General features: G+C 40.5%; 1 protein-coding gene and 1 long non-coding RNA gene across 2 annotated transcripts; one reads left to right on the top strand and one right to left on the bottom strand.

The window, feature by feature from the left end:
- Positions 1-32: 32 nt before the first annotated feature.
- Positions 33-16,120, top strand: LOC138104053 (uncharacterized). Its single transcript, XR_011147927.1, has 3 exons — positions 33-191; positions 7,195-7,315; positions 15,196-16,120. It is a non-coding gene; the product is annotated as an uncharacterized lncRNA (long non-coding RNA).
- DMC1 (DNA meiotic recombinase 1) lies at positions 1,950-14,893 on the bottom strand. The gene is made up of 15 exons (XM_069002796.1): positions 14,826-14,893; positions 14,216-14,316; positions 12,484-12,566; positions 11,831-11,875; positions 9,450-9,596; positions 9,068-9,150; positions 8,412-8,464; positions 7,474-7,515; positions 6,208-6,280; positions 5,470-5,561; positions 4,890-4,963; positions 4,679-4,793; positions 3,820-3,880; positions 3,156-3,272; positions 1,950-2,678 (listed from the first exon to the last, which is right to left on the bottom strand). Exons 3-15 carry the CDS (start codon positions 12,538-12,540, stop codon positions 2,609-2,611), a joined length of 1,029 nt encoding a protein of 342 aa, XP_068858897.1. The 5' UTR covers positions 12,541-12,566; positions 14,216-14,316; positions 14,826-14,893; the 3' UTR covers positions 1,950-2,608.
- Positions 16,121-27,548: the final 11,428 nt, after the last annotated feature.

Here is a 27,548-nt window from a genome sequence, read left to right as displayed (position 1 = left end):
AGCAGGCGGGCTACGAAAGGTGCGTAACGCTCTTTGCTTAGAGCCGGGGGCCCGCGCGAGGAAGGCGGAGGGGAGGAGTAACGCTATTCCCCAAAGTCAGCTGCGCAAGGAGCGCTCTCCGTAACCCCTTCTGCACGGTGCGGAACACCTGGGTTGAGGCGCACGTTACGTAAGTGCACGGCGTACGCAAGGTGCGTAACTCAGGCTGGCGTAGGGCGGGAAGAGCCCGGTGCGCTTGGCGTAACAGTCTTACACGGACCGTGCGGGCCGGGCCGGAGGGTTACGCTGGTTGCGCAGAGGGTTTGAAGAATACGGCCCGTCGTCTACGCGCCCACGGGCTCCGCCGAGGTGGCGGTGGGGTTGAGGACACAATGATGGGACAATGGCGGGACAATAACGGGACACTGGGCGGTGGGGCGGGAGCGGCCCCTTGGACCTCTGTGGCGGCTCCGGCGGGCCGAGGTTATTCCATGTCAGATTAGCAGGGGGATCTTGGCGCGGCGCTGGGGCAGGAGCAGAGTGACAGCGGCCATGATGTTTGCTGTCGCCTGAGCGCCAGCAGGCAGGGAGAGAATTCCCCAGATGAGCCAGACAGTCCTCGCTGAAAGACAGAATAATCCATGCGGCGATTACGTGGCACAGGCCATAAATCCTTTTGTGCTGTGTGTACGCTATCGCCAGGTCCGTGTGTCCTGGCACAAGGAGCCGTGTCCCATGGATGGTGGGGTTACAGCAGCCAAACCCAGCCCTGGCCCACACCCTGTTATCGCTAGCAGCAGTGCTTTTTGGGCTGTCAGGTTATCAAATACTGATTACGTTGGCAGAAGGGAAAGCAAGTCCCCTTTACTTTCAGACCCTTGGATAAAAATAACAGCCTAGAACGACACACAGATTACCATTTTAGTTTCACGTGCTATAGATATACGTATGTATGTATCATGTGTGAGAAAGCAAAAAGCAATCTTAGTGCTTAAAATAAAACACTGGAAGAAACCTGTGTCTTTCTAAGTGGGTGGCAGGGAGTCAAGTGACACTGCACGCTCTCACTGATGGGTACTTGGGCACTGGATACAAATGCCCAGAGTGGGAAAGCCTGGCACATGCGAAGGACTGGACATTGCATTAAATGACAATGGCCGATCCATTCCTGACTCTCTCAGATCAGCCAGCCTGCCAGCCTTCAACTCCCTACACTTTTCTCCACTGTGAAAAATAGTGCTTTACCTCGGGAAAAATACCAACTATCTGTTAAGAAACCACTTAAGGGAGGCAAGCCCTCTAGATCGGTCACTGGGACAAGCCTGGCTAAAATGTCAGGCTTCTCTTGCATGAATTTCTGTTCATTGCTGCCTTTTTACTTGATGTTATCTTACATGCATTTGTTAATCTAAACAGAAAAATTCTTTTGCCAGTGAGGACAAGTTCTCTGACCAGATACCAAAATTAGACTCATTGTAATTACCAAAGTAAGACTTTCCCATTTTATATATATATAGATATGTGTGTGTGCATGTGTATTGTTTAGTTTATCTTCAAACAAGCAGTTCCATGAGTATTGGAGGTATTGCAAATGGAATTGTTATTTTGGCCCCCAATGCCTTATTTCCCTCTTTATTTCCAGCTTCTTCTTTTGCCCCCTGTGACCTACATCTCTGGCTAGTTCGGAGCTGTGCCTGTGCTGCTGGCTCCCTCAGCAAGCTGAATCTTAAGTGCCTTTTCCTTGGTGTAAGTGCTGGTGCCAGCCTCTCTCCTATCTAGCCACAGGATTTGTTTTATTCTTTTTAGTAGTAACAATATTTATTATTATTTAATAGTAATCTTTACTATTCTTACTTATACTAGAAGAATGGCAAGTCAATTTTATCAAGTTTGTTTCTTTAGAGAACTAGACAAAAGGTTTTAAGGTGTTGGGTTGCACCCAGATTATTTTTCTCATGAAAGATCAATGAGATTATTGAGAGGAGTTTAATTCAAAGCACCCAAACATAGTCAGACTTCTGTTCTAATTCAGTCTTTATTTTTAACTTTAATCAAAACAGGTTTAAAACATTCCGTCCAAAAAGTAGAAAATGCTAAATAAAAACATAAACATCTAGGCGAGATAAAATTGCTTAAAAATGTATTTGTTCCTCTACAGTACATGAAAACCCATCAAGTTCTTGAGCTGTTGTTCCTCCCACTGCCTTTTCCATCTATGTATGTCGATTTTGTAACTGAGTTTATTCCAATTCTGTTGCATTTCACACTGTTAAATTCTACCACTTAGACACTCTCTTTGAAATAAATTAAGAGAGAGTATATTCACTCTCATGTGAAAGGACAGGTTTGATTTTCACAAAACATAGGAAAAGGATTCTAAGAACTATTCACAATCTTACTGCTTATATCTTTGTGTGCTAAAAGTTCAATTGAAAAACAAAGATCCTAAATGAAACAAATTCTAGTTCAAGAAAACTGAACTGTACAAATTTCATCCCAGTGTTCTCCCAAAATATCCTAAATAGTTCCCAAAAGTTACAAATGCAGCCAGGTAGTTGTCAACCTTGCACAGATCTTCATCCCAACTACCCAGCTGTTTTTTAGCTGTACATTTACATCATTTTTTTACCTATTCTTTGGCATCCCCAATCCCTCCAGCGGTTATTGCAAATGTGGCTTCGTTTTCAGGCATCTCAGGGCTGGGAGAAAAAGAAACAAGAAACTTGTGGGTTTCCCCATGTAAAATGCAGTTCTGAAATAGTCTCTAAAATGTTGTGGGTGTGAGCAACCTGGAATACATCAGTGCCTTTATACCTATGTGCAAACTGTAGGATGTGATCAATATCATCAGGATCAGAAAATGTGAAATTATCCTGTCAGGGAAACTTGGGAATTTAACGTCCAGAATTTTCCTGCCAAGGGACCACCAGTACTACCAAAGTATTTGATGGTCTTCATTAAGAGCTAAGCATCTAGTAGGATTTATGATGAAAGATTATGTAATTTAATGTATGCAATACGCAGGACAACTTTAATTAGTTGTTTGCTCTGTTAATTAGTTTGTCCTTTCAGATTTTCTCCCAACATACCATCCAGAGAGCTTCAATACCTTGAACTTTGTCACCTTAGGGTTGCTCATAACACAGCTTCCCTCCCATGAGGGAAAGGTGGTTTACCTGTCATAGATCTTTGCAATCCGGAGCTCCCCTCTCCCTTTCCTCAAACTGATCCTGGTAGTCGAAGCATGAGCAAGGATGTGGCCCCCAATGGGCTTTTTTGGGTCTGCCTGAAAGCTGAATTAGCAAGAAAATTGTGGTGATTCACTGTGCAAATTCCAGAGGTTAATACTGTGATTAACTGTCAGACCGAGCCCTATTCAACTCAGTAATGAATAATCAACAGGGATATACATTAGAAACCCGACTTTAACACACTTGCCTCAACATAAGATGTTCAAATGTTCAATGCTGGCATCATTCTCCTATCATTAAATTCAAGAGGCTTAAGAAATACACACCTTAAATAGCACATATAAGCTGCTCCAAAGGAAAATGTGGTACTTTTTCAATACTTTTTATAGCTTGTTCTCTTCGTTTAAGTCACAGTGAAATCATACCACCATGCCAGGCAGCAGATAAACATAAAAAAGCTCATTCCAAAAACTGAGAGAAACTTACAGGTGTCACTAACTTATGATTCCTAATACTACAGGGAACAATGACCAATCTGAGCTTTCATTTCAGTGCCTCTTTCTCCATACAATCTCAGTTCTCATCTCTGTTAAATAAGTAACACAAAACACAGGAAATTTTTTTAAAAGAGAGAGAAAAAATATCTTACGTCATAGTTGCTCCTGGGTCAGCAGTCATCTGGTTGGTCACAAACACGGCCACATTATATTCTGCAAGAGAAAACAATGCAAAGAAGGTAGACTACATCCAATCAGAATTCCAAAATATTCTCTCATCCATGGTAAAAACGAGGCTTCTGCTGGAGCACTTCAAATTTCAAATGAATGAGAAGAAAATATTCTTTATGACTGATGGCTGCAGTTAATCAGGAGACAGCTTAGATTTGCTCCTGCATGGCTCCAGCTGTAATATGCCAAAAATTCCAGTGAACAAGTCTTTCTCAGTTCCCATCTTCTCTTTTGGCTCCCTGCCCTCAGCTCCCTCTCCTTCCCTTTCTCTGTTTGCCTTTTTTTGTTTTTACTTCATGAAAAAAGCATTTATTCATCAACATTTCTGAGACATTCCAAAGAGAAGGAACTCTATTCATCCTGTCATCATCCCTCAAAGCATTGCAAAGTGGCAAGAGGCATGGCTTTTTTATTTCTCTGTGCCTTCATCCTATTTTCTATTCTTTGTCTTTCTTTTGTACTTAGACTGTTGAAATTTGGGGGAGACAATTACTCTTACTGAATATTTGTCCAGTTCTACAACCTGTTATCTCATTTAGGGCTTGACAGTATTTCTAGAAAAACTCTAAATGTTGAAAAGTCCAGAAGTTTTCTCAATCTGTCCTCTTGAAATAATATATTATCGGTTTGATCTTTTTGGTAACTGACAGAGGTGTAAAGTGAGGAAAGGTCCCTGGGCCTGATTGATAATACACTTGGACTACTAGGTGGTTGTGCTACCAACAGCTACTGGTAGTGACTCCAGTCCATGTTTTCCAAATCTTGCAATGTTTCCCTTACCTTCTGATATTTTTTGGAGCCTTGACAACATCTGAGCTAGTTTCTGTTGTCGTTCAGCCAACTCTCCACGACCACTGAAATCCACACGGAAAAGTGCCATTATGGAGTCAATGATCTGCATTGTAATCATGCTAGATAAGTAAATATAGTGAAAGAAAATAGGAACATTTATTCTGAAAACAGTAAGCATACAGAAAAAAAAGTCTTGTACCAATAACTTGAAGATACCAGCTTCCTCATGGAACTTGGCTGCTACATAGTCAAGCAATTCCATCTGATGTTCACCTAGTGGGAAGCAGAGTTGCCAAGAGAAATTAGGACCAGAAAGAACTGTGAAGGAACAAAAGCCTGAACTTTAAAATTCCACTTTAAATGTCTGCACTGGTTATATTTTCACTGCCAGCAGTTTTAAATCCAGTGCCCAGTGACAATCTACTTTGCAGGTTCCAGTTTCCTCTCACCCATCTCACAAAACATTTTTTGTGAAAATCTTCACTGTGCATGAACAAAATTTTTTGTTGTGTTAAGAACTGAAAAGCAATATAAACATTTTAATTTAATGTTGAATTAAATGACACACAGAAAATGTTTTAATCACACTATGTTTATATTGCACTCTCAAAGAAGAAGTCCCATTTCAAACTTTCTCGAAGTTTTAAAGTGGTGTCTTGTGACAGAGTGTGTTGAAACTGTTAATAAACTGAGAAGTGTTAATAAACCGAGAACTATTAAAATGGGTACCTGGGAGAAAAAAAACCTAGATATCATGCCAGTTGCAAAAATGGCCTTACTGGTATATGCACGTGCATACAGCACGTTGTCAAGTACTGCCTCGTGGTCAACATTGAAGCGATCAGCAATGTCACGCAGGCGGTCTGGTCGGCTGGCATCAGTCAGAGTTAAGGATTTCTCCGTGTGCAAACCATGCTCTGAAAATAATAAAACTCCATTCCAAAATAGGACTATGGGGGAAAAAGAAGAATATTTATTTTAATCCTAGAGAAGACTGACTTTTTGTCTTCAGGCTGTCCCACGTACCCTAAAGATAGTTGAGGGCTCACGATGATAATTGTTTTGTGTTTAGGGTTTGAGGCGGGGGGGTGACATATGGATATCTGTGCTCTAGGAATTTAGCTGTGAGCAAAACCTGTTTATACACAGTCTACTGCAAATGTGACGTGTTAAAAATAGTGTTTAGTACTTAGATATATTTATCTTGAATAGAAAAGCTGCTATAACCTGTAGGAGGCCTACTAGATCTCAAAAAAACCAAAAACCCCAAAAACAAACAAACAAAAAAACCACCCCAGTTAAAATAAAATCCAATTTCTAGCTCTGATTTTTCCAGGTTGGATTACATCAAAAGCTCACTTCCCTGTGGGCCACTACACACTGTGCTCTCCAGGATTTCTGTGCCAGTCATAATGTTTTACGTGTATGAAGCTATCAGGAGCCTCCTATTTACTTATACAAAATGAACTGTCTTTCCAGTCCATCACACCTGTAGCTTTTAACAGTCAAAAAGATACAAAGTGTTTTCAGTATCAATAAAGATAATCTTTCCACCTGTGTAGCCATTTGGTCCTGGGAGCTGAGCTGTCACTACGGAGAATCATAGAAGATCAAAATGAAAAAGCAGGAAAAATATTTTCTTACTCCATCTATTATTATTTTTTAAATAAAATACAACTGTTTATCCATATCACAAAGAACTGTCAGTTTTAATCCATGTGAAAATCAGGAGTATAATGTCTTACTGCCATCTTGAGAATAAACTCAAGCCGCTTTTCTTGATTACAGCTCAGATGAGATTTAATAAATGATGTCAAAACTGTTTTACTCAGTACTATGACTAAATCTGTATATTTTAGGGATATTATTAGTAAGTTCTTACACACAAATACACTTAATCCTCTACCCAAATTAATTCTATTGGCTTAGTAGACTTTTTCCAGCTGTAACTCATATGATCAGAAATTCTTTGGATATGAATTTTTCCTGATATGCAAATAGTTGCTGATTGTGGATTTTTGTCTCTTTGGAGTGAATAAGCTAAAATACTCAATCCAGTTGTAATCATTCATGCAAAAGGGTATGACTGCTGACCATTACACTGTACTAACCAGAAGAGGCCTTATTTTTCCAGAACATGCCATATTTCACTTTACAATATAGGGTTCATTTAAGAGAATCTGCCTACCCAGTGTCTGGTAATTCCAGCAGCACTAATAGTTATATGTGATTGTTTACTACTATTTACACATTGAGAGATATCTCTGGGAAATCAGAGTCCTGCTGTATTTGGCACTGCCCAAATATGGTGACTGTCAAAGTCTGTTTATCCAGTTACTGACAGCCAGTAGTATCCTTTCAGTGCCCTTTCAGAATGTCATATTCAGCAAAACCTCTTGAAACCAGGACAGTCAAAGAGTTGCTGAAAAAAAATTTTGCCTCTGCCCTTTTCTGAGCAATGCTCCCATCTACATGTGACCCATATTTGTGCTCTGCTTTTCCAGATGGTGTGTTTCACTGGTTTATCTAAGACAGCCTAATATCTTCACTCTCCTTATGGCAAAACTTCCATGGATGTGAGCAGTATTAAAAAGTAACCATTTATATGAGTTCTCTCTTATGGAGGTAAGAGTCACCAAGGTCTGTTTCACTGTATTTGTAAAAATAAAAGATTCTGACTTGTCTCTATATGTTTACTTCTGATATAGTCAGTTACTATATCCATAGTAAACAATGGATTCACTGAGAAGAAACATCACTCTCTTTTAAGGTATTATACGTACCACAAAGAGTGTGAGATAGCTGGGTTTTGCCTGTCCGGAACTCTGTTAAATAAAGAAAAGGAGAAAAAAGAGTCAGGGTTTCTTTTTCCAACTTCGACAGATTCAGGAATTACTGCAGTTAGAAACACTCTTGCTTACAAAATTCATTTCTATCTCTACCTTTTAAAATCATTTAACCTCAATTTCTAAATCATATTCTGTGCAGGAGAAATGTGTTACATGAAAAGAAAGATCTGAAATGCTTTAATTTGATCGTGCTTGACTGCTAAAGTGATTTATTCTCTTGTATATAGAAGTTAAAACCACTTGGCACCTGTGGAACAGTGATAGCAGGGAGGGTGGGGTGGGAAGAAATGGCTGATTCCATTAACCTAGCCCAGTTTCATTTCCAGTAAAATGATCAAGGAGAAGCGTACAAGTTTATTAATCTCATTCTATCAAATCACATTAGTCTCCAGTTTATCTTTTCTAAAGGGAAGAGTACTGTGTTTTATGAACTCTTACTGCTGAAGTGTCAAGCACCAACTAATCAAGTGTACTGTAATAGTAGCTTAATTGTCATTTCAAAATCTTACATAAAATGCAATGTATCCTAAGTGTGCATAACTAAAATACCTTTTGTGGCAATTTTGTTATGGGAAAGGAACACATTGCATCAGGAAGAACTTTGGCATGTTAGTAATAGTCTTAATAATGCAAGATATTTTTTGTACTGAGTCAGCATGCACAGTAATGATTACTCAGCTCAAACAAGCAAATGAAGAGGAAAAATAGGAAAACATTAAGAGAAGTGGATTATTTCTTCTTGCACTGATGTAGGTACTCATCTTTGTAACTCCAATGTGGTAAATTTGATAGAAGTAATCCAAGTTGAATTAAAATCAAAAGTAAGTTGCAGTTCTTTGTTCGGTAATACTCATTTAATGGGGTTCTCTCACCTCCAAAGGCCTCAGTAATTGCCATGCTTTCAATCCCACCACCCAGAAGTTTACTGCAGAAAGGGAGAGGATTATGATGTAGTTAAACCCAAAAAATCACATAAGGAAAGTAAAAAAATAGACCTTTTTACTACTTTAGGGAAAGTCATTTCTGCCCTAAAGCCCCTCACTTGATGCATTAAGTGCAGGGCTCTAAATGATCATTGATTCATAAAGAATTAACTCTGTCTTTATCTCCCTTTTTGTGTGCAAGGGAAAGATCTACAGAAATTATTACTGCAAAGAAAGGAGAGAAAATAACATTTGAAAAGATAACATTCCATAAAAATATCTCCAGGGAGAACTTGAAGACTTGTAATTTTGACCTGAAACCTGCAGATTATTTTGCTAGGTGAAAAAATTATACATTCAATATTTCTGGATGCCAACTATTTATTTTCAGTGACTGTAAAAAGTCCAGTTTACCCTCAGAAAAGGAGTTGGTTTTGGTGCCTACTGATGCAGGCTTCTTTAAGCCAGCACTAACTCCAAATGCAAGGGGATCTATGTGTCCTAGCTGAGTATTTATTCCCTTATATTTCTGTGTCTCATTAAAGACAATGAAAATGATTATTGGGAACATTTGGATGAAGGAAGGATATAAGAGATAAGCTTACTCAAATTCCTGGCTGCCAGTGGAAATATGAAATACCATCTTCCGTTTTTCACTGTACTCAAAGGCAGTGAGGAAGCCTGGTTCCTAGGAAAGACCAAAGAGAACATGAGAGGTTTATTTTAGCTTTAACCTGAAGTTAAAAGTGCAATATCCCACATAAATATCTTTTCCCCGTAGCCTCATTCACGTGGGTTGGGTATAAAAAGCACCACAGCATTTGTCTGGTTGTTGTGGAGTATAAAATATTATGCCTTAGAGTAACAGGCAGAATAATTTTCAAAATTATTTTGATGATGCAGTGGGAAATCTGCTAAGGGAAACGTTGCACAGCATTTTGGAGAGGCCAGCATAAGTTCAAACTCTCAGGAAAGTGACAGGCTTACAACAAGTTTGTTTGCAGCTTCTTTAATCTTGTCCACTTTGGCCTCTGAGAGCCCCTTCACATTGCACAGTGCCCTTCTTGTGGTCATCTGGATTCCTTTGATTGTGCAAATCCCAACTGCCTTCAGCTTTTTAATATCTGCTACATTCTGCAAAGAAATTTCCCTTCTGTTGAGTACTCAAGACAGTTAACAGCTAGAAGGTGAAGTAAACCTTTGAAACATATTTTAAGTTTACATTCATATGCATGAGTTTTCAAGAAAGAAACATTTACAGTAAACTCTTCATTGTGTAGTTTGTGACACCAACAAAACAAAATTTTGAGTAACATTGGTGTGAGGGTTCATGGTGCAGAGAACAGCTCCTGGTGGTTTTGAGAGAAAGGTGTCTGGGTATTTACTTCTCCCCATTCAGTGTCAGGTTTTCTAGATCAAAGCTGGTAGTAAAGAAACAGTACAGAATTATTTCAGATAGTGTGGAGCCCAACCTAGGACACCTGTAACACTCAGTCTGCCCTTGGTCCCTTAGCACAGTTAATCTGTAAACCAGATAATCTGATGGTGGATAGCTGGGAGCTGATTCATGAGGATCATTGGAAGCTGAGTCTAACTGCTGTGCTGTTTCTGTATGTCCAGTTTAAAACATATGTATCCTGCAGAACTGACTGACACTTTGGGCTGGAGTGAGCTACTAGTTTTTCATAAATTGGGAACAGCACAACTTCAGACAGCACCCTACTGACATATTTTGCCTTCCCTCACCTCATTTTATGATTCTGACATCAGTGGAAATGTAAAAGCAGGAACAGATTACTCACAAGAAAACATACTATGTGAAAGGTATGGGATAATACATCAATTTACAATTTCCAGCCAAGATTTTCCTTTGAAAAAAACCTATTAACTGGACAGATCATCCATTTATCTAGAGTGTGTGGGTGCGTAGAGCATAAGAAGGGAGGGGGGTTATGTGAGAAATTAGTCATGTTTATCTGGAAGCTTATTTCTCATCCTGTGATATGTGTGTGACACTCAGCAGAGGCTGAGGGGTAACAGCACCTTAAATCCTATAAAACACTTTTGATGATCTAACCACAGTCTCAGTTGTTCTAATCTGATTCTCTTTTTGGGCACACTGGCAGATACAGTAAATGTTTTTCTCTCTACTCCTTGGAAAAAAATTCCAAGCCCACACAAATTATTTCTTCAGGTAAATGAATTTAACAGATATGGGTCATCATGTGTTTGCACAATGCTTTTAACTAGCACAGCTGAGAACAAAAACTTCCCCTGAGGTGTGGGAATAACCACTTGGAAGAAAGAAAAAAATAATGGAAAGGAGCAGAAAACCCTTATTAACTCCAGAAGAACAGCCTAAATCATTATTCTAAGTTTTCAAACTCTTTCATACATTTGTATCATTCTGTGAATGCTGTGCCTCCTTTCATACTGACAGGGTAGTACAGCTCCCTTCCAGCCCAGGTCACCCTCTTTGATCAAGTTGTTAAATTTTTAAAGCAATAATTTATTTTTCCTATGTTGCCCCATAGTTTGAGCTCCCAACCATATGATCCTTCTTCAGAACTAACTTTAAAACTGCCAGTGAACTGCCAATAAAAAAAAATTGTCAGCAATTGCACTGCTGACATGCCCAGTCCAGTAACAACAGCGCTGACTAATGATGAGTCATTGTGACATGTCCTCCCCATCTGTATCTGTCTGTAGTCATTCTAATTAGAGTCAAATCTCACACTACATCGGGCAAACCCAGCTTTTTATTCTGCTTCTATAACTCTGAGTAGAATAGGATTCCAACCCATGAGCCAGCCTCCAAATAAACATACAATAATAGTAATTCAAATAAATAGGTGGTGTTTATGTGATGATGGTAACAATGATAGGAATTCACATTTTATGAAGAAAACTAACCACTTATTTCTCTAGCTACTAATATTTTCCTCACTCCTACTCTACCCCCTGCACCAGCATGCTGAAAATAGTATAGCAACAATTGTCACAGTGTAATTTCACAGGCACAAAAAATGCAGGAGTAATTACAAAGATTGGCAGGAACAGGAAATAATCTATCACACAGTTTTCAAATAAATTAGCAAGCAGTTGGTTTTTCAAGAGTGCTAGGTGCTAAATACTTTGAGTATCTTGACACTCTATTTAGGAATCTGATGTGAATGAGATTTTCTAAAAATCTGTCTTATCACCAAAGGCAAAATTTGCCTCTGCTGACTGAGTTAGAACTTACTGCAAGGAGGAATTTCAGTTATTTGCATCAATGTGTATACAATTTTGGAAACAACCTCACAGTAGCTTTTCAAGGACTTCTGTCCTTGAAAATTCAGTGTGATCAAGTGATTGCTAATACTTACAATTCCATGCTTCTGCAGCAGGTCAATATCCTGAAAAAAGGATTCCTAAACAAAATAGCAGAAAAAAAATAGATGTTGTTTTTTCTTGTTATTACATCTATCTCGCTATGTGACTGTTTCAGATTTGTAAACATTTATTGATTTTTCACAAATAATACATAACTTGTTGGACAACTGAAACAAGCAAAGCATAGGAAGCCAAAAAGGCCTATCATTTTTCCACAAAGTGTATCTTCACAGACAATTAATCCTCTGCTGTGTTAAAACTCGTGTTATCATCATCATAATCTGCAGCTTGTCTCACTGCAGAGTTTCTCACTCTTTTTTCATGCTGATGATCATTCCTCGGAAGCAGAAAATTAACTGATAGTCCCCTTGCATTTAATATAGAAGTGTAAAATACGATGAAATAATGATAATCCCATTAAAAACTGCATAGCTTTTGAAAGGTTAATGAAGATTACTTGAAGAGCCAGGCTGTATTGGGATTAGGGGAATGAGATTTTCTTGGTAGTAGACTGGAACAAAATTTTAAATGCATTGAATTCCCTGATGGTTTTTGGGAACCTCCTGTCCCTCCATGGGTTTCGTAACACTATCAAAATACCTTCAAACATTTGCTGCACATAGTTTTCAATCAGTCATACATTTACCTCATCATCCTGGTATCCTGGTTCTTCTTGGACTACTTGATCCTCCATGGCCTTCATCACGAAAGAGCACGCAGTATTGATCGCTACTGGGAAATGCAAACAGAGACAGTCTTGGGGGGGTAATAAATGAGTAAATGTCTGTAAAAGGGCTTTTAAGAAGTCCTTGAACTATAGAAACTTGTTAGTATGACATCAGATATGGATTTAAATTTGGATTCTGCTTCCAACTCTTTATTATCTGACCTACTAGCCCAAAAGGAGAAAATCCACGGCTTTACACTCACATGAACCAGTTTGGCTAGAAAGGGCTTCACGGGTATTAGGAAAAGAGATCTCATTCCCTTGTGAGAATCTTGGGTCAGAGATGAGTTTTGGACGTGGGAACATTTGAAATGAATTATCACAAGTGGAATTTATTCTGGTAAGAAAGCGAAAGATAGTCTGTATTTTTATAACAAAAGTCAGCATAGTTGCAGACAGAATGGGTAATGGAAAGGCAATGCAACAGCTCAGCCTCCCCATCTTGATGTGACAGAAAACCCTCAAAACAGTGCTGAGAAGGCTATAGCTCCTTAGTGATTTATCTTGAGAGCATACTGTTAAAGCTGTATTTGTTTTCAAGTTCTTGCTGAGGTTCAAAATGACCAATAAGTGCTGAAGATGTGCAGGTAATGCCTGTAAGGAGTATGCTTGCATGGAGAGAACAAAAGAAGGGTAATAAAAATCTGAGACTTTTATTATGCAAACCCATATACAGAGAGCTCATTTCATGTTTTCTCATGGTTAACTTGTGATGTCTGTACTCCACCACAGCTTCACTGCCTTCTCTATGTGACTTCCTATAAGCAAGGCCTAGAACTGGAATAGGCACTTTGTGATAGCATGGTTAAATAAGCAAAGTGTGACCTCCTTAAATTTTATGAATGCAAGAACAGTGAATACAAAGTAGCTCCTTTGAAATACGATCTTATAACCAAACTACTGCATCACTTTTGTGGTTCTGTAAATGGGTTAAGTTGCTTCTGCTTAAATTGTGAGCTTACATTTGGTGTTCTAGCTATGGATGATCAAAAGTTTTGCAGACCACCACATCAAAATGTGTGCATACATTTACTTGCTCATCCTTGTTAACAAAATCCATGATCTCTAAGATGGGCTACGTCTAACAGAGGTTTGGATAGCTTAAGCTAAATATCTGCAAAAAGCCTTTTTTCAGCTTCTAAATGGATACTAATTTGCTTGCAAGAATCTTATGTATATAGAGGCCGGGAAAGCAAGGAACAAAATAGCAGAATTACAGAATTATCTTATTCTGTTGGTATTTAATGGAAATATTGTTATAAAATCTTTTTTTCTGATAGTATCAGGATATATTTAATTTCTATTTCAGGACCCTGACAATTATGGAATGACAAATCATGTCTTCACATAATTACAGCAAAACATTATTAAAAAATAATTGGGGAGATTTGAAAAATCCCTTAGCTTCAAATACTGAAAGAAGAAAAACAAGTAATGCAAGAAGCATTAAAACTATATTACAATCTCCTTTTTCATTAAAAAGGTCCTCACAAAATGCACATAATCCTGCACTTCAATCACCGCCAAGCATGGGATTTTTCTCCTACTCCCCATCCTTAGGCAATTGGCATCTCACAGCAGAAAAACAAGGCAGACCCAGACCTGTGCCTTCCTGCAGGCTACAAGGGAAAATGGAGAAATTACACCTCACCCTACTAAAAGCTTTAGGTACGAAAAAAATCCTCCTGCTCAGTGGAGCATTCTCCTGCTGCTGGTGTGTTGGCACACCTGAAGGATTCCAGTCACCACTGCCTGCAGGGAAGCAGATAAAAGGGTGAAAGTCTGAGACAACAGAGCACATCCATGAAAAACCACCAACAGTCCTGTGCCACCTCAAGTACCCAAGGGTAGGTGAACAAGACCTGGATGCCACACTCCTCACAGCCTGCGGGTGTGACAGGGAGCCGGTCCCTGCAATTCCCCCTGGGCTTGGGCTGTCAGAAAATGGCAGCAGAGCTCGGCTCTCTGGGCCGAGGGCCGGGGGCGATCTGACCTGCCCCAAGGGGCTCCACGGCGGGATCTCACATCTGTTGACTCAGAGGAAAATAACTGATTAATCGTCATCAACACACGGATTTACTTGGCTTTTCTTTGCCAGCTGCCTCCTCATGAGATGTATATTTCTATTCCCAAAGGGCGAGGAATCACTGATCTCCCTCCTGCGCGGAGCACCGTAATTCCCCATGAAAATTAGAACAGTAATCAAATCGCCAGCTCATGCCGGGGCAGCTCCGGGGCGGGTGGGTGGGTGGGTGCAGTACCCGGGGCGAAGGCTCCGGGCTCGCCACAGACCCCCGCCTTCCTCCTCCTCCTCCTCGTCCTGAGGGCACGGCCCCGCCGCCTTCCCGCCGGCGCCGAGGGGCGGGGCCGCGGGGGGCGCCGTGAGGGCGGGCGCGGGCTCCCGGTGGGGCCGGGCACTGCGCCTCGCCTCGCCCCCGCCCCGCGCTGAAAGGCGCTGCCATCCCCGTCTTCGATCGCTCCGTCGCCCGTGATTTATCAACTACTATATTCGCCGTCTTCCAGGAGTATGGCAGGGGCCTTACTCTACAGCTGGAAAAGGCAGCCTTAGTTAAAACCACGTTGGTTTGGAGGGCATTTAGTTCAACGCAGCTCTGCCTTTTGTTTTTCCAGGGTGCCACTCACGCATCTTCCTCAACAAGGCACACACGGCGTTTTTGGATTGGATGGCCAAAACCTGTCAGAGAGCTGGAAGAGAAGTGACTTGCCTGGAGTCACAGGACAAGAAAATGAGGCTGAGTCATACACATGACTTAATCTGCCATTTTAAAAGGATGGAAAAGGTGCTTTTTAGGATATGAACACTTGTACGAGACATCTGCAGTCATCTTGGAGACAGTATTTGGAAAGCAATCGCCCGTTTTAGCTTGCCTCGGGTAGCACAGTTGGTACGGGACTGCATGTCAAGGACACATCACATCTCCTGCGAGCAGGAGGAGTTCCTGGCTGCCCCTTGTCGGGGCTTGAAATGGCAGAAGGCATTGGAGCAGCATCTCAGCCTGTTTCAAGGGGCTTGTGAAAACTTCCCCACCCTCTGTCTGTGGGAGGCTAAGGGCACCCTTTCCAAGCCATTTCTTAGCCAAGTCAGGAAACCAAGCAACAAAACCCACGGCCCTGTGCCATCATCAGCACACCACAGGAGTGCTCGCAGGGTCCCCATTCGAAACATCAAGCGATTTATATAAGTACCAAAAGTCTAATCCTGGGAGCTCAAGGCTTTGTCTATACAGAGGAAGTGGCTGGCACTGCTTTTGAAAACCACATTATTCCACAAGAGCTATTCCAGAAGAGCACTTAGGCAGACAGCCCTTTAAAGGCGAATTCCTTCACAAAGTATGCTTTTATTCCAGAATAGAATGCACATGCAGAGGGTGACCCTTCTGGTGCTGCTGAGCAGCTCTGCAGCAGATAATACCTCTCTCTGTAAACAACCTTCCCTTCATTATCCTTTTAGTTTGTAAAATGGTTCTCAGAAAGGTCAATGAATGCCCAGAATCTGAAGACCATTTCCCACTCCAAAGTGCTACTTTGGGCAATAAATTACATTCTACAAATTCAAAATGTTGTGTTATCATTAATTGCTCATTCAGCTTCCAGCTGGTGTTGCACAATAGCCCCACAGAGCCCACCCCCTTACACATTGGCCCAAATGAGTAGAGGTATCCCTCAGTTGTCTCCTATTTTACAGGTTCTGCTGCTGAACCAGTGCATCTCCAACTCTGAGGGAGGTACTGGAATGAGACACACCACTGTGATACGCATTTCCTCTTACTTGAGATCTCGTGCCAATTTAGACAAGAACCAAGTCAAACCATTACCATAAAATATTAAGTATCCAGGTGATTTTTTTTCATCCTCATGAACTTCATCCATGGTTGCAATAGGGAAATCATGAGGGGTTTTGTTTTTGTTGGGGTTTTGTTTTCTGTCTCTTTGGTCAGAACTAAGATGAACTGAAAAGCTCTGTGCATACAATGGGTCTCAGGGTAGGACTGGGAAAATAATCCGCTCAGCCAAGCTTCATTATTAAGACTGGAGTAACAGGAGAGCTCTATTGTTGAAATGGAATTACTGGAAGGAATAGAGATGGTACTGGGAGACTGAGTTATGTCTCCATCACAGTCTTGAGATCCTTAAGCAAAGCCTTGACAAAAGTATTCAATACTACAGTATTTGGAGTGACCCTGCATTAAAAAGACACAGATTTTGCTGCCCCTAATTTATTTTGAGTTAATCACTAAGGATATGTTACAGGATTAGAGATCTCCCTTCTGTCTATCAAGATTTCCTGTCCAGATCATGGTTCAGCATTGCATCTATGGAGGAAGTGATGAATTAGAGTGCTGTGCCCACTGATATAAAAGAGATGCCAGGTAAAGTAAGGAACACAACAGATTGTATGTGACTGGAAAAGAAGATAACAGTAATATAAAAACACCAACTAGAGAATTCAGGAATGGGTATTTTTCTAAATGAAAAATAAATAATCTGTATGTCAACTATACAAATACAGTAAGTGATAGCAGTCCAAGCACCACAAGATTTACTATTTTAATAGGTGATTGTGAAATTAACAATTCTTTCTATATATAATTAAGAATGACATGATAAAATATTTTTTAAAAAGCGAACAAGGCCACTTTCAAGTTTTGCAAAACCTAAACCGAGTTAGAGGATTTATGGAGACACGCATCAGTAGATCACATGGGATCTATCAAAAAGACAAAGGACATAAGAAAAACTGTCCATTTTGAGAATGCACAAGGAATTTTTTATTTAAGATAAAAAAACAAACTAGTAATGGAGAACAATAGGACTGAAAGGGACATCAAGAGATTATCTAGCTCAAAGTAGAATCAGATGTTCATTTGCCTGGGGAGGCTGTGGATTTTCTTTTATCTTTTGAGAAAGAACCAATTTCAGTGCTTGCCTATCCTTGCCATTTCCCTTGTTGTCTACCCTTCACTATGCTATGCAATTTTATCTGTAAAAGTTATGCAATATTTGAGCTAACTTCTACTTTTAAAAGTTCAGATAACTGAGACTAATTCTTGCATGCTTTTTTCTACCCCAAAAAAGAAAAGATGCCAGCATAGGCAATTCTAAAAAATGCCCAAACATGATGGATTATGTAATAGTGTGTACATCTTGCTCTTACCTGCTCAGGACCTTTGGGGCTGAAATATGCAGCCCTGGAGTAGAGTATTGCCACTCAGTAATTTGCCAAAAGCTTTGTACTGAATGTGCAAGGCCCCAGGACTGAGACTTGTCAGGTTTGCTTTGTTTGAACTTCTCTCGACCCTTCTGTATCTTTTCCTTGGTTAGCTGTCACAGCAGTTTCCATAATTAAACAGGTCTACAGCTAATATGTTTTACTTCTGATGGTACAGCCATCATTTTATATAAATAAAAGTAACAAACAGTTATTCTGTGTAGAAAAAGAGATTTATGACTAGCACAACCATGCAGTGCAGAGAAATGCAGGCCTGGTGCAACAGCAGAAGCCTCGAGAAGTGGGGGCACAAGATTTTCTGAGGAATACAGGGATATAAATGTAACAGGCAAGGCACAGGCTTGGCACTGCTGGCCCGATGGCTGTGAACAAGTCACCAGTGATCAGTCGAAGAAATGCTGACCTGGAGCTGGATTTAGGGGTAACAAAGAGAACAAAAAACCAAAAAAGAACCCCAAAACCAAAAAACAAATGAACAAACAAACCCAAAAAAGCAAAACAAAAAACCAACCAACCAAAACAACCCACAAACCAAAATAACAAAAAAGTAACATTCATAATAGGCACTACATGCCATAAAATCAGATGTAGCTTGGTGCTGCTGGGATGTAAGTGCAGCAATGTTGGGGCCCTGCCAGGATCACCTTGGCATGCCTTTTCCAGTCCCAGTGTTCCTGGAGCTGTAGGCACTCTGACTCTCTCAACCCTAAACCTAACCCTAATCACTACCCTAACCCTTTGAGCACATTTCTAACCTATGCTAACAGATATTTTAAAAAACACATCTTTTTAAAGCAGCTTTTTCATTTTTAACATTTCTTTCTGCTTGAGCGACTGGTGCTGTGACCTTTTGCAGTTTATCAGTCTCTACACAAAAAAATTGAATCTCTATTTTAATCGCTATTGAAAAAAAGCGAAATGCAGTTGGTAAAATATATTACTCTGAATCATGAAATGTATACTTTGGGAAGTGCAGGTCTTTTTTTAACTGTGAGAGCTTTCTAAACAGCTGTTGCAAATTCCAAAATAACTGCTCTTGACTAACTCCACATACATAGATTTTTGTGCTGGAATAAGTGCACCTTGTTCTACTTCAGCTTAATATTAACTTTATGATAAACAGAAGTAACAGACTAATTATGAAATAAGACTGCCCACATATGTAGCAAAGTGGGAGTAGTGATTGCAGTTGCATGTATCTTTGTTCATTTGAATTACCTCCAAGATCAGATAAAAGTAGGATGAAGAAAGCAATAATAAAATTTGTTTGATATGAAACTGTTATCAGTCTTCAAATTTGGTGACAATGCCTCTGACTAGCTTGCATTTGAATCAAAGCTCAGACACAGGCCTGGTTAAAGTCCATGGGTGAATATCTTCATTTCACTAAGTAAACCAGAAGAATTGACTAAACAATCCTCTGCTCAGAGATTAAATGGGAAGCCATTCCCCAAGGGAATGAAATACATCACACGGCCAGTCCCTGGCACCAGGGGCCTGATCAGAGTACAGAGCATGGCCAGGCTCCTACGCTGCCCTCACTAGCGCCCTGTGTTCCAGCTCTCAGAGCGAGCCTCAGCTTAGCTTTAACCCAGCAAGGCATTATGATTTGCATTTCTCCTATTTGTATTCCTGCTGGTGCTTATCTGAGCAGTAAAAAAGGAAAGATGGAATCAGGCAGCTGGGAGATGGGGGAGAGAGACAGGGAAAGGCTGCCTTGGCATGGTGTTGGATCAGTTTTGCCATTTGATGGACTGTCACTGTTTCTGTAGACAGAGGGACTTCTCTGGGACTGAATGCAAATACAGGGGGTAGAATTTGTCTGGCAGCAGCTGAACGCATTGGTGCACAATAAAAAATTAGAGAGAAGCAACAAGGATTTGTTGCAGGAAGCTGAGTCAGAAAATTTGATTTAACTGCAATAACTCATGAGAAAGGGAGTTAAACCAATAAAATGTCTCGTGGATTCATCTGCTATGCTGCAGAACATAGGACTCTGTGTGAGTATTCTTCACAAAGAGATTCTGACTCCTAATGCAAACAAAGTTGGAAGTACTGCAAATACTGTCTTAACTGTTATGGCCAAAAGAATCAATGCTTCTTTAACTTATTCACACCCTAGCACTGAAAATCAGTCAGAAAAAGGCATGAAGCAAAGCAGCTTTATGAACCAAACATAAGACAGCAGAGTTTTCAGTGTTACAGCTGAAAAAAGCATAATTCATTGAATGTTTTTTCCCCCTTTAATGCATTCAGCTCAAAGAAGCTGAGTGCTTCTGTTGTCAAGTAGGGTGAATAATGATTTTGAGTACACTGCTCTGTTTTGTACTCAGGACAACATTTTCATTAGCATGCTTCTGAAAGAAGAATGTATTTAAAGTGCAGCTGATAGAAAATTTTAAATTTCTGGGTCATGGTGGATTTCACTGGTCACATCAACAAACGACATATTACAGGAAAAACATTTTTAAATTCACATTGGGAGAAATTCAGCACTGGTATTTCAGACTTTTCTTCATTAAAAAAAAACCCCAAACTTTGAAGAGCCTCTACCCAAAAAACGAATACATTTAACAGTCTTTCCACATTCCTTATCAGTTTGGAAAAACTCAGGCTTTCTAGCTTAGCCTCTGGGTTGGTATCAGCTTTCCTTTTAAACCAGCCATGCTGCAGAACTGAACATGCTCTTCCTTTGGCCAGTTTTCTCCTCTTGGCTTTGCCTGCTGCTTCCGCAGTGGAGTTTGTATGTAAACCACAGATAAAAACCCTCATCTTGCTCCATTTGTGTTCCATGTTTGCCAGGGTATTGGCTACAAGAGATCATAAGCAGTTGGTTTTTCAAACCCCAGAACTTGGATGGGCATTGAGTACAACATCATTCAGGATTTTTTACCTCAGAATAATATTTAAAGGTCTCAGGAATTGTAATTGGCTTTAAAATGCTCTTTCCTTGATTTGGTTACAATAGAGCCTTAATCTTCAGTAATGGTCCAGCCAATCATCTTCTTCAATCTCAAACCTTTAAACTTCAGATATTCATTAGCCTGATTATTCTTTTTTTAATACATTGCTTTCCTTTCCTTGAATTACCATGGTTTCTTCACCAGCCTTACTGGAAGTGAGTTCTTTATTAAACATTTCTCTGCCCAAATCTGAAAAAAAAAAAAGCTGTTAATCTCTCCTTATCATGTTTTTGCTGAATTGGTGATTATAAATGACATATCTGTGTTTCTGAAACTCTGTGCAGGTGCACAACTCCTACTCAATAACAACTCCCACTGAGATTCAATATACACCAGTACTTTCTACTGCAGTCTTTCTTCCTATTTTGTCTGTCCTCCACTGTTGTTCTTCCACTGGATTATTAAGGCAGCACTTCCTGTTTTAACAATCAGGCAATCCAAGACAGAGGAATAGATCAGGGTTTTGAGACCAAATTTCACACATGACCTCTGTTCTTAGGGCAATGAGCATCAAACAAGAAGGAAGTCACAAGACACTCAAATATTTGATTTCAAAATTGTATTCAGTATTGAACTGCAGCCATGAGATGTTCCTAACTGACCAGCCACTGTTCCCCAGCCTCAGCTATCACAGTGCTGATGCAGCAAAAGCAAATTGGAGATAAGAAGCTGAAGAGAGCAACAACCATCTTTCATCCCAGGCATTTTCAAGAAATGACTGAGTGGTCTTGAAGAACATTTTCTGAAGTAAAAGCATCTGCAGATCAGCTCAAGATTCTGAATTGTCTGGGTGATTTTTCCAGATATCACTTCAGGAGGAATTCAAGTCTATTTGAAAGGATAGAGGACCTGCTTACAGAGAAAGGAGTAAGGTCCTCTCACCTATTCTTCTCAGGAAAACAAAAGGGTTTAAGTGCTGACGGGGAGGGGCCTTATTGGTTTAGGGGCAGAATCTGTGAGAAAAACTGACAAAAAAGCAGCACTAAAATGTGCAAAGCAAACCCACTTCCACACTGCCTTTACATGAGCAACTGTCCTTAAGAATATATATTTTTTTTTTTATTGCAGGGCATATATGGGTGCCAACAAATCAGCTGTGTCAGCAGGAGAGAGAAAAATTAACTCAACCTATGACATCATGTCCTATCCTTCTCCAAACACTGTGTTACCTCTCCAGGATGAGGTACTGTTTTTAGTCCTCTAATTTCAAACATATGTTGAGTCTGCTTCCAAATGCTTTCCTTCTTGTCCTTTTCAAGCTTTGCATCTTGGGTATGGAGGTCTGAAATACTAAATATTAGCAGTCCAGATTCCCTGTGCCTAGCACATGTCAGTGAATCCAAAACCTAAGGAAGCTATTTGCACTACTTAGGCACACAAAGGAATACACACACACACACACACACAAGCAGCTTTGATGGGTTCCAGCTGTCTGGGATTGACAAACATTTACACATCTGTGTATACACACTCTCCTGATTCACATTTCGGGAGCACATATTATAGCATAGCAAAGGCCTTCACAACAACAAGCCTGAAAATTCTTAGTAAAACAAATAGTGTTTAACCTTTTCTTCCCTGTTATATACCTGGAAAAATCACTGGCTTATATTTTACCTGTTTGGACTTAGATTTGCTTATTGGATGAGGATGGTACTTGCTAGAAGCTTGTCCATGTCTCAGTTCTTTCAAGAGAAATGAAATGCAGAGAAATGAAATGCAGAAAAAATTTCAGTGATTTACCATATTGTTAGAATTAATGCATTCCCTTTAAAAAGCCTGGCCATCCCCAAGTGAAATATAGCTGTCTCTAGGGCAAAATGCAGCTCCACTAGTGCTAGCAGCACCACGTTGCAGTCATGGGAAAAAGAATAAAAGTATCCTCTCCTGTTGAAATGGCCGGAGAAATTTCAGGGTCATAGAAGGCAACTGTAGGCTTGCAAAATAGCTATGACACCAGGGAATGTCCTTATCTAGTAAAAAGCAACTCATGGAATTATTCCATAAAGCTCACAGCCAAGTCAGTTGTCTCCAACAGAAATGAGTTTGGAATGTTTCTTCCCCCAAGATTTATTGACTCCATAAACCGCTTTAACAAAATTAACAAATCACAACACACTTGTGTGTTTCAGTCTGCCAGTCTGGATAAAAAATGGCACTAGCATCACATGGTTACTGTATTTTTCTAAGACAGTTTTATAAGCAAACTAATCTCTCCCAAATTCCACTTCCTGCATAATTCCTCAGTGAAATATGTTTCCCCCTTGCCACTGCATGGGGACAAAGCAGCACCGGTTAAAGGGCTTTTTCTAACATGCTGTAATGGCAATGCTCTGCCTGTGGCAGGAGGAATGTGGCTGGCAGCACGGCAATATCACTGGGATGATACTTAAACATAAGCAAAGACAGGGATTCCAAAAAATAAAAAGTGAGCTGGATTCCATCAGCATTACTCTAATAGTGACTATTAAAAGAAAAACTAAACCAAACTCAATTCAGCTTGGTCAAGAGAAGCCAGAGATTTTGTTTCCACTTGTTGGCAGACATGTGACAACACAAACTTTCATTACAAAAATATGTAGAAATCAGCAAGTTGAAAAGTGAGTAAATTGTGTGTTATACCAAGAGGACATCGGCAGCATGAGTAAATAGAAAAGAAAATGTTTGCTATACCTAATTTCAGATTTTAAGGAGAATAACTTGCTCTCCTGCCAGCTCGCTTTCAAGGGCTCTGGATTTTAACAGAACAGACAGACTTGTGGCTGATCACCTATTTCTTTTCACCCCTCCTCCCCTCCCTGCTTCAATGTACAATACAGGAAAACTCCCAAAGTGAATAATAAGATAGGCATTGTTCTTAACTTCAATTTAAGACCAATATAATTCAGTTTATTTCTGAAGCATTTGTAGAGAAATAAATGTTTGATTCTATCAACACTGGCTTTGAATATCCTCACAGGCTTCTGTATACGGTTCAGCGTTCCCAGCCTCTGATTCAATGCAGCCTCTGTGTACATTTACCACTACCATTCCTTCCACTGTTCATACTTTGTTGAAGGCTGCTTTGCCCAAATATCCTTCTCTTGCTTTTTTCCTTCTCCCTTACTCTCTTTGCTCTCTGTGCTTAGAGCCTTTCCCTTTTTTGTGTGACAAATAAGCTTTTTTCCTTTTATGTCCAAAATTCCCATGGTTTTCTGTTAGACATTTCAAAGTAATTTGCTACTCTCTACCCAGTGGTCATGCTGTTGCATTATACTCCATCATCCAGGTTATTCAGGTCTCAAGATACCAAACCAGGAGTTAAATCAGGGGCTCATAATTAAACAGTAAAAGGTTAGTGGTGAGCACCTGCAGTTCCCACTGACTGCAAAATAAATGCTTATTATGGACCATTTTGGAAAGTCACTACTTGCCTAGGTGACTAAATATCAAAGTATTTGGATACTGCAATCTCCATTTTTTTACTGGCAGATTATCCTTATTTGCAGCCCACTGCACACTGGCTCACCTGTCTCAATTTCGATTACAAGCTTTCCCGTGTTCTACACCAGGCTTGACATCCTGACATGATCCCTTACAACAAGTTATCACTACCAGTTGTTTAACCTTGGAACTGAAGTAGCACATTACTTCAACTGTAAATGAATGAATGAATTGTGAGAACAGCCTGTCTGCTGACCCATGAAAACAATTTCCCTTTCTTTCAGAGTGAAAAGATTTAAATCTTCAGAGACTCAGATTTTCATTTGCTTTTATTTCCAAAATGAATCAAATTACACAGGTGTGTGAGCTGGGAAGCAGTTTCTAAATATGACATGCCTTCCCTCTTGTTAAAAAGATGAGATTCTTCACAATATTTAAGCACTTGGTAAGTGTAAGGCAAAGTTAAGTATAATTTTCCCTGTACCACATTCTTCCCTTACTTCTTTTCTAAAGGAAATGTCTGCTGTATCTTGGATCTTGGCTAGAGAGTACAATATAGGCACTGAGTGTTGCCTGGGGAATGATGACCTGCAATAAATAAGAATCCCTGAACAGCAGAGGACGTGCAAAAGGTGCTTGTGGGAATGTGTTTGAAATTAGGGGGATAGAACATCTGCCGAGGACTTCAAGAAAATCTTTCTGAATTGTTACAGAACAACTCCTGTTTCATGTCATCTGACAAACTGATCAAAAAAAAAAAAAAAAAACCGAACAAAAATCCAACAAACCCAAACTGATAAACTTGTCAGTTATAGTAACAAGATGAAGAGTGTTGAGGAACACATTCAGTGCAGGTAGCTCGGTGTGCAGCTGCAGTGTCAGCCGCAGGTTGAGCTCTGGGTGGTGAGAGCCCCAGGCAAGAGGCCAGGAACTGGCGCCGACCTTTTGCACAACAGAGGGCACAGGACCTGTGGCACAGCCAGGTGACCGGACACTGAGACACAGCAGGAGCCAGGACTCAGCTGGAAGAGCCAGGACTTCGTCACACGCAGACTGGGAGGGTATAAAAACCCAGGGCTTTCTTTGGGGTGCCTCCTCGGAGACACCCAGATCAAGCTGCTATTTTTTTGTTGCACCATGATTAAATTATTTAAGGATCCAGATGTCTGAGACTCTGCTAAGGGAAACCCCGGCTCGAGCCAGTAAGGAAACCTGGTCTGACTGTGTGAGTGTGGGGGCTGTAGGGAGTCAAGCGAGGGACTCACTGGGTCACTGGAGCTGCCTGCTGAGAAAGGGCTTCAGTCCCAGTGTGACCGACAGAGTGGCTTCTGGATGGTCAGACAAGGAAAGTTTCCTTAAGAGCAATGAATACTTTTAATGAAAGACTGAGCTTCTGTGACACATCCACACGCTGGCCGCACATATTTGTGAATATATTTTTATCCTGCATTCCTACCAGTCTTCTCTGAACTGCTTGTCATCTTGAAGGAATCTGGGGAAGGGAAGCAGAATGAAAAACACGGTTCCTAAGTTTAGAATCCAAGACTTATGTTTTATTTTATGTTTATGCAGAGAGAGCCTTCATTAAGGCTCATTTTGCTTGGGCATTTAATGCAAATTCAAAATTTATATTTTCAGTATTTCTTTCCCTTGTGAAGCAATGAAGATCCTCCTTTACTGCTGCTGAACACACTTGACACTGTGCTGCTATTTGTATGACAGCTGTTGAGCTACCAAGATCACCTTCTACCTGGTCCTAATAGGTGTCATATTTGCATCCCTTGCTACCCCAGGGAACAACATGGAATTAGGACAGGAAACCAAAACCAACCAGATATCCCATTTATTGCTGTAAATACTACTGTACCTGGCCTTCACAGGTCTCATAGGAATGGGTTCTAAATTAGCATCCTAGAGTAGTGCAGACCATGGGTGAGCTGTCATCTGCATTCCTCAAAAGCCTGAAAAGCAACCTCATCTGCATATGAGCTGGCAGCAGATACCAAAAAGGACTTTCTGGGCCCAGACTTTTCTGGTCTCATGTTGTTGTAGACACCACATCATCTAAAGACCACGTTACTTCCAATTTTTGCATTTGGTAACAGGCCATCCACAGGCATACCTTTCTAACACAAAGAATTGGTGTAGAGTAAGACCTATAGATCAAGGCACCCTCGGGGGAAAAATGACCACCTGGGTTGGATACAAAATTCTTATTTTGATTAGCAGGGTCTAGGGAGGATGCTTACCTCAATGTTTGTGTGACTCTCCCTTTGGTGACAGCAGTTTGTTCATCTTGAATTTTTCTGGTTCCAACTGGGAATAGTCCCAGTTAGTGTAGCTTCTTGGAGCTGTTAGTGTGCCTAAGTGAAGATATAGAAGGAATGGTGAAAGAACATGGAAGAGGAAAGAATACTTAGCCCTTCTCTCCTATCTTCATAGCATGCTATACACACTGAGCTTCACAGTATCTCACAATGCGGTTCATGACACGAGTGCACTTGTTTGTATGAGCAAAGCACAATTTATGTTCATCTGAGGCCTGAGATGAAATCAGCTTGGAAGGGAACTTAGAATGCAGACCCTGTTTGCTCTCCCTTATAAACAACACAGCAGCACAGTCCAAAGGCCCAACATCTTGTCTGCAGCTGCTGCCAGTGGTGAAGGGTTACAACAGCACCAAAACACCAACCCATACAGAGAGATGCTTGAGACCCTTTCCCTGGTATTCCCTTTCCCTGCATCTGCCCATCAGGAACCTACAGACTGGAGGTTTAATATTTCATCATTTCCTGGAAAGGACATCTTAAGTGAGCCATGGAAACAGATGACTCTGAAAGTAAGAGACAAGGAAATTAATGAAATACAGATGTGGAAGCAAGCAAAGAGTAGCCAGGTAATAGGAACAGAGTGAAATAAAGCTTAACACAAGCTTTCGCTGCTGTGGGCTGCACATGATCTCTGAACCTTTGGTCTCCCAGACACCAAGTACAGCCTTGTGGCAAACTCTTGTCAGGGAAGCAGTGGATTCTCTCCAGAGCATGTGTGTGGCTCAACTGCCTGCACACAACATCATGGCTTAATTTACACTTTTTCTACTTCTTAGAGCAGAGGATATGTTTGCCACGTTAGCACATATTAGAGAGGCCCAAGTAAACAAATGTAAACATGTAGTATGTATGTGTGAATTCAGGGAAGGAGGGCAGGAACTGAGTTTGAAAGACAAGGGGTAACTCAGTTTGCAACCTTACAGCTTGCAGGAGCTGCATTTCCTGACAGGAGCAAAACTGTTCTCACCTATCATTCGTTCTGAAACTGCATTGCAAAGCTGAGTCTTGGACTTATCA

Source organism: Aphelocoma coerulescens, chromosome 1A, assembly GCF_041296385.1.
Source record: "Aphelocoma coerulescens isolate FSJ_1873_10779 chromosome 1A, UR_Acoe_1.0, whole genome shotgun sequence".
NCBI lineage: Eukaryota > Metazoa > Chordata > Aves > Passeriformes > Corvidae > Aphelocoma > Aphelocoma coerulescens.
The sequence above is the reverse complement of the archived record's forward strand: the minus strand, read 5'-3'. Positions and strand labels throughout refer to the sequence as shown.

What these genes read in the sequence shown, in the direction of transcription:
- DMC1 (XM_069002796.1), bottom strand. Translation starts at nt 12,540, where the DNA reads ATGAAGGCCATGGAGGATCAAGTAGTCCAAGAAGAACCAGGATACCAG. An exon ending in GCTATCTCACACTCTTTGTG is followed by an intron (nt 6,281 to 7,473) that starts GTACGTATAATA and finishes GATTCTCCGTAG; the next exon opens with TGACAGCTCAGCTCCCAGGA. An exon ending in GCTCCAAAAAATATCAGAAG is followed by an intron (nt 3,881 to 4,678) that starts GTAAGGGAAACA and finishes TTTCTCTTGCAG; the next exon opens with AATATAATGTGGCCGTGTTT.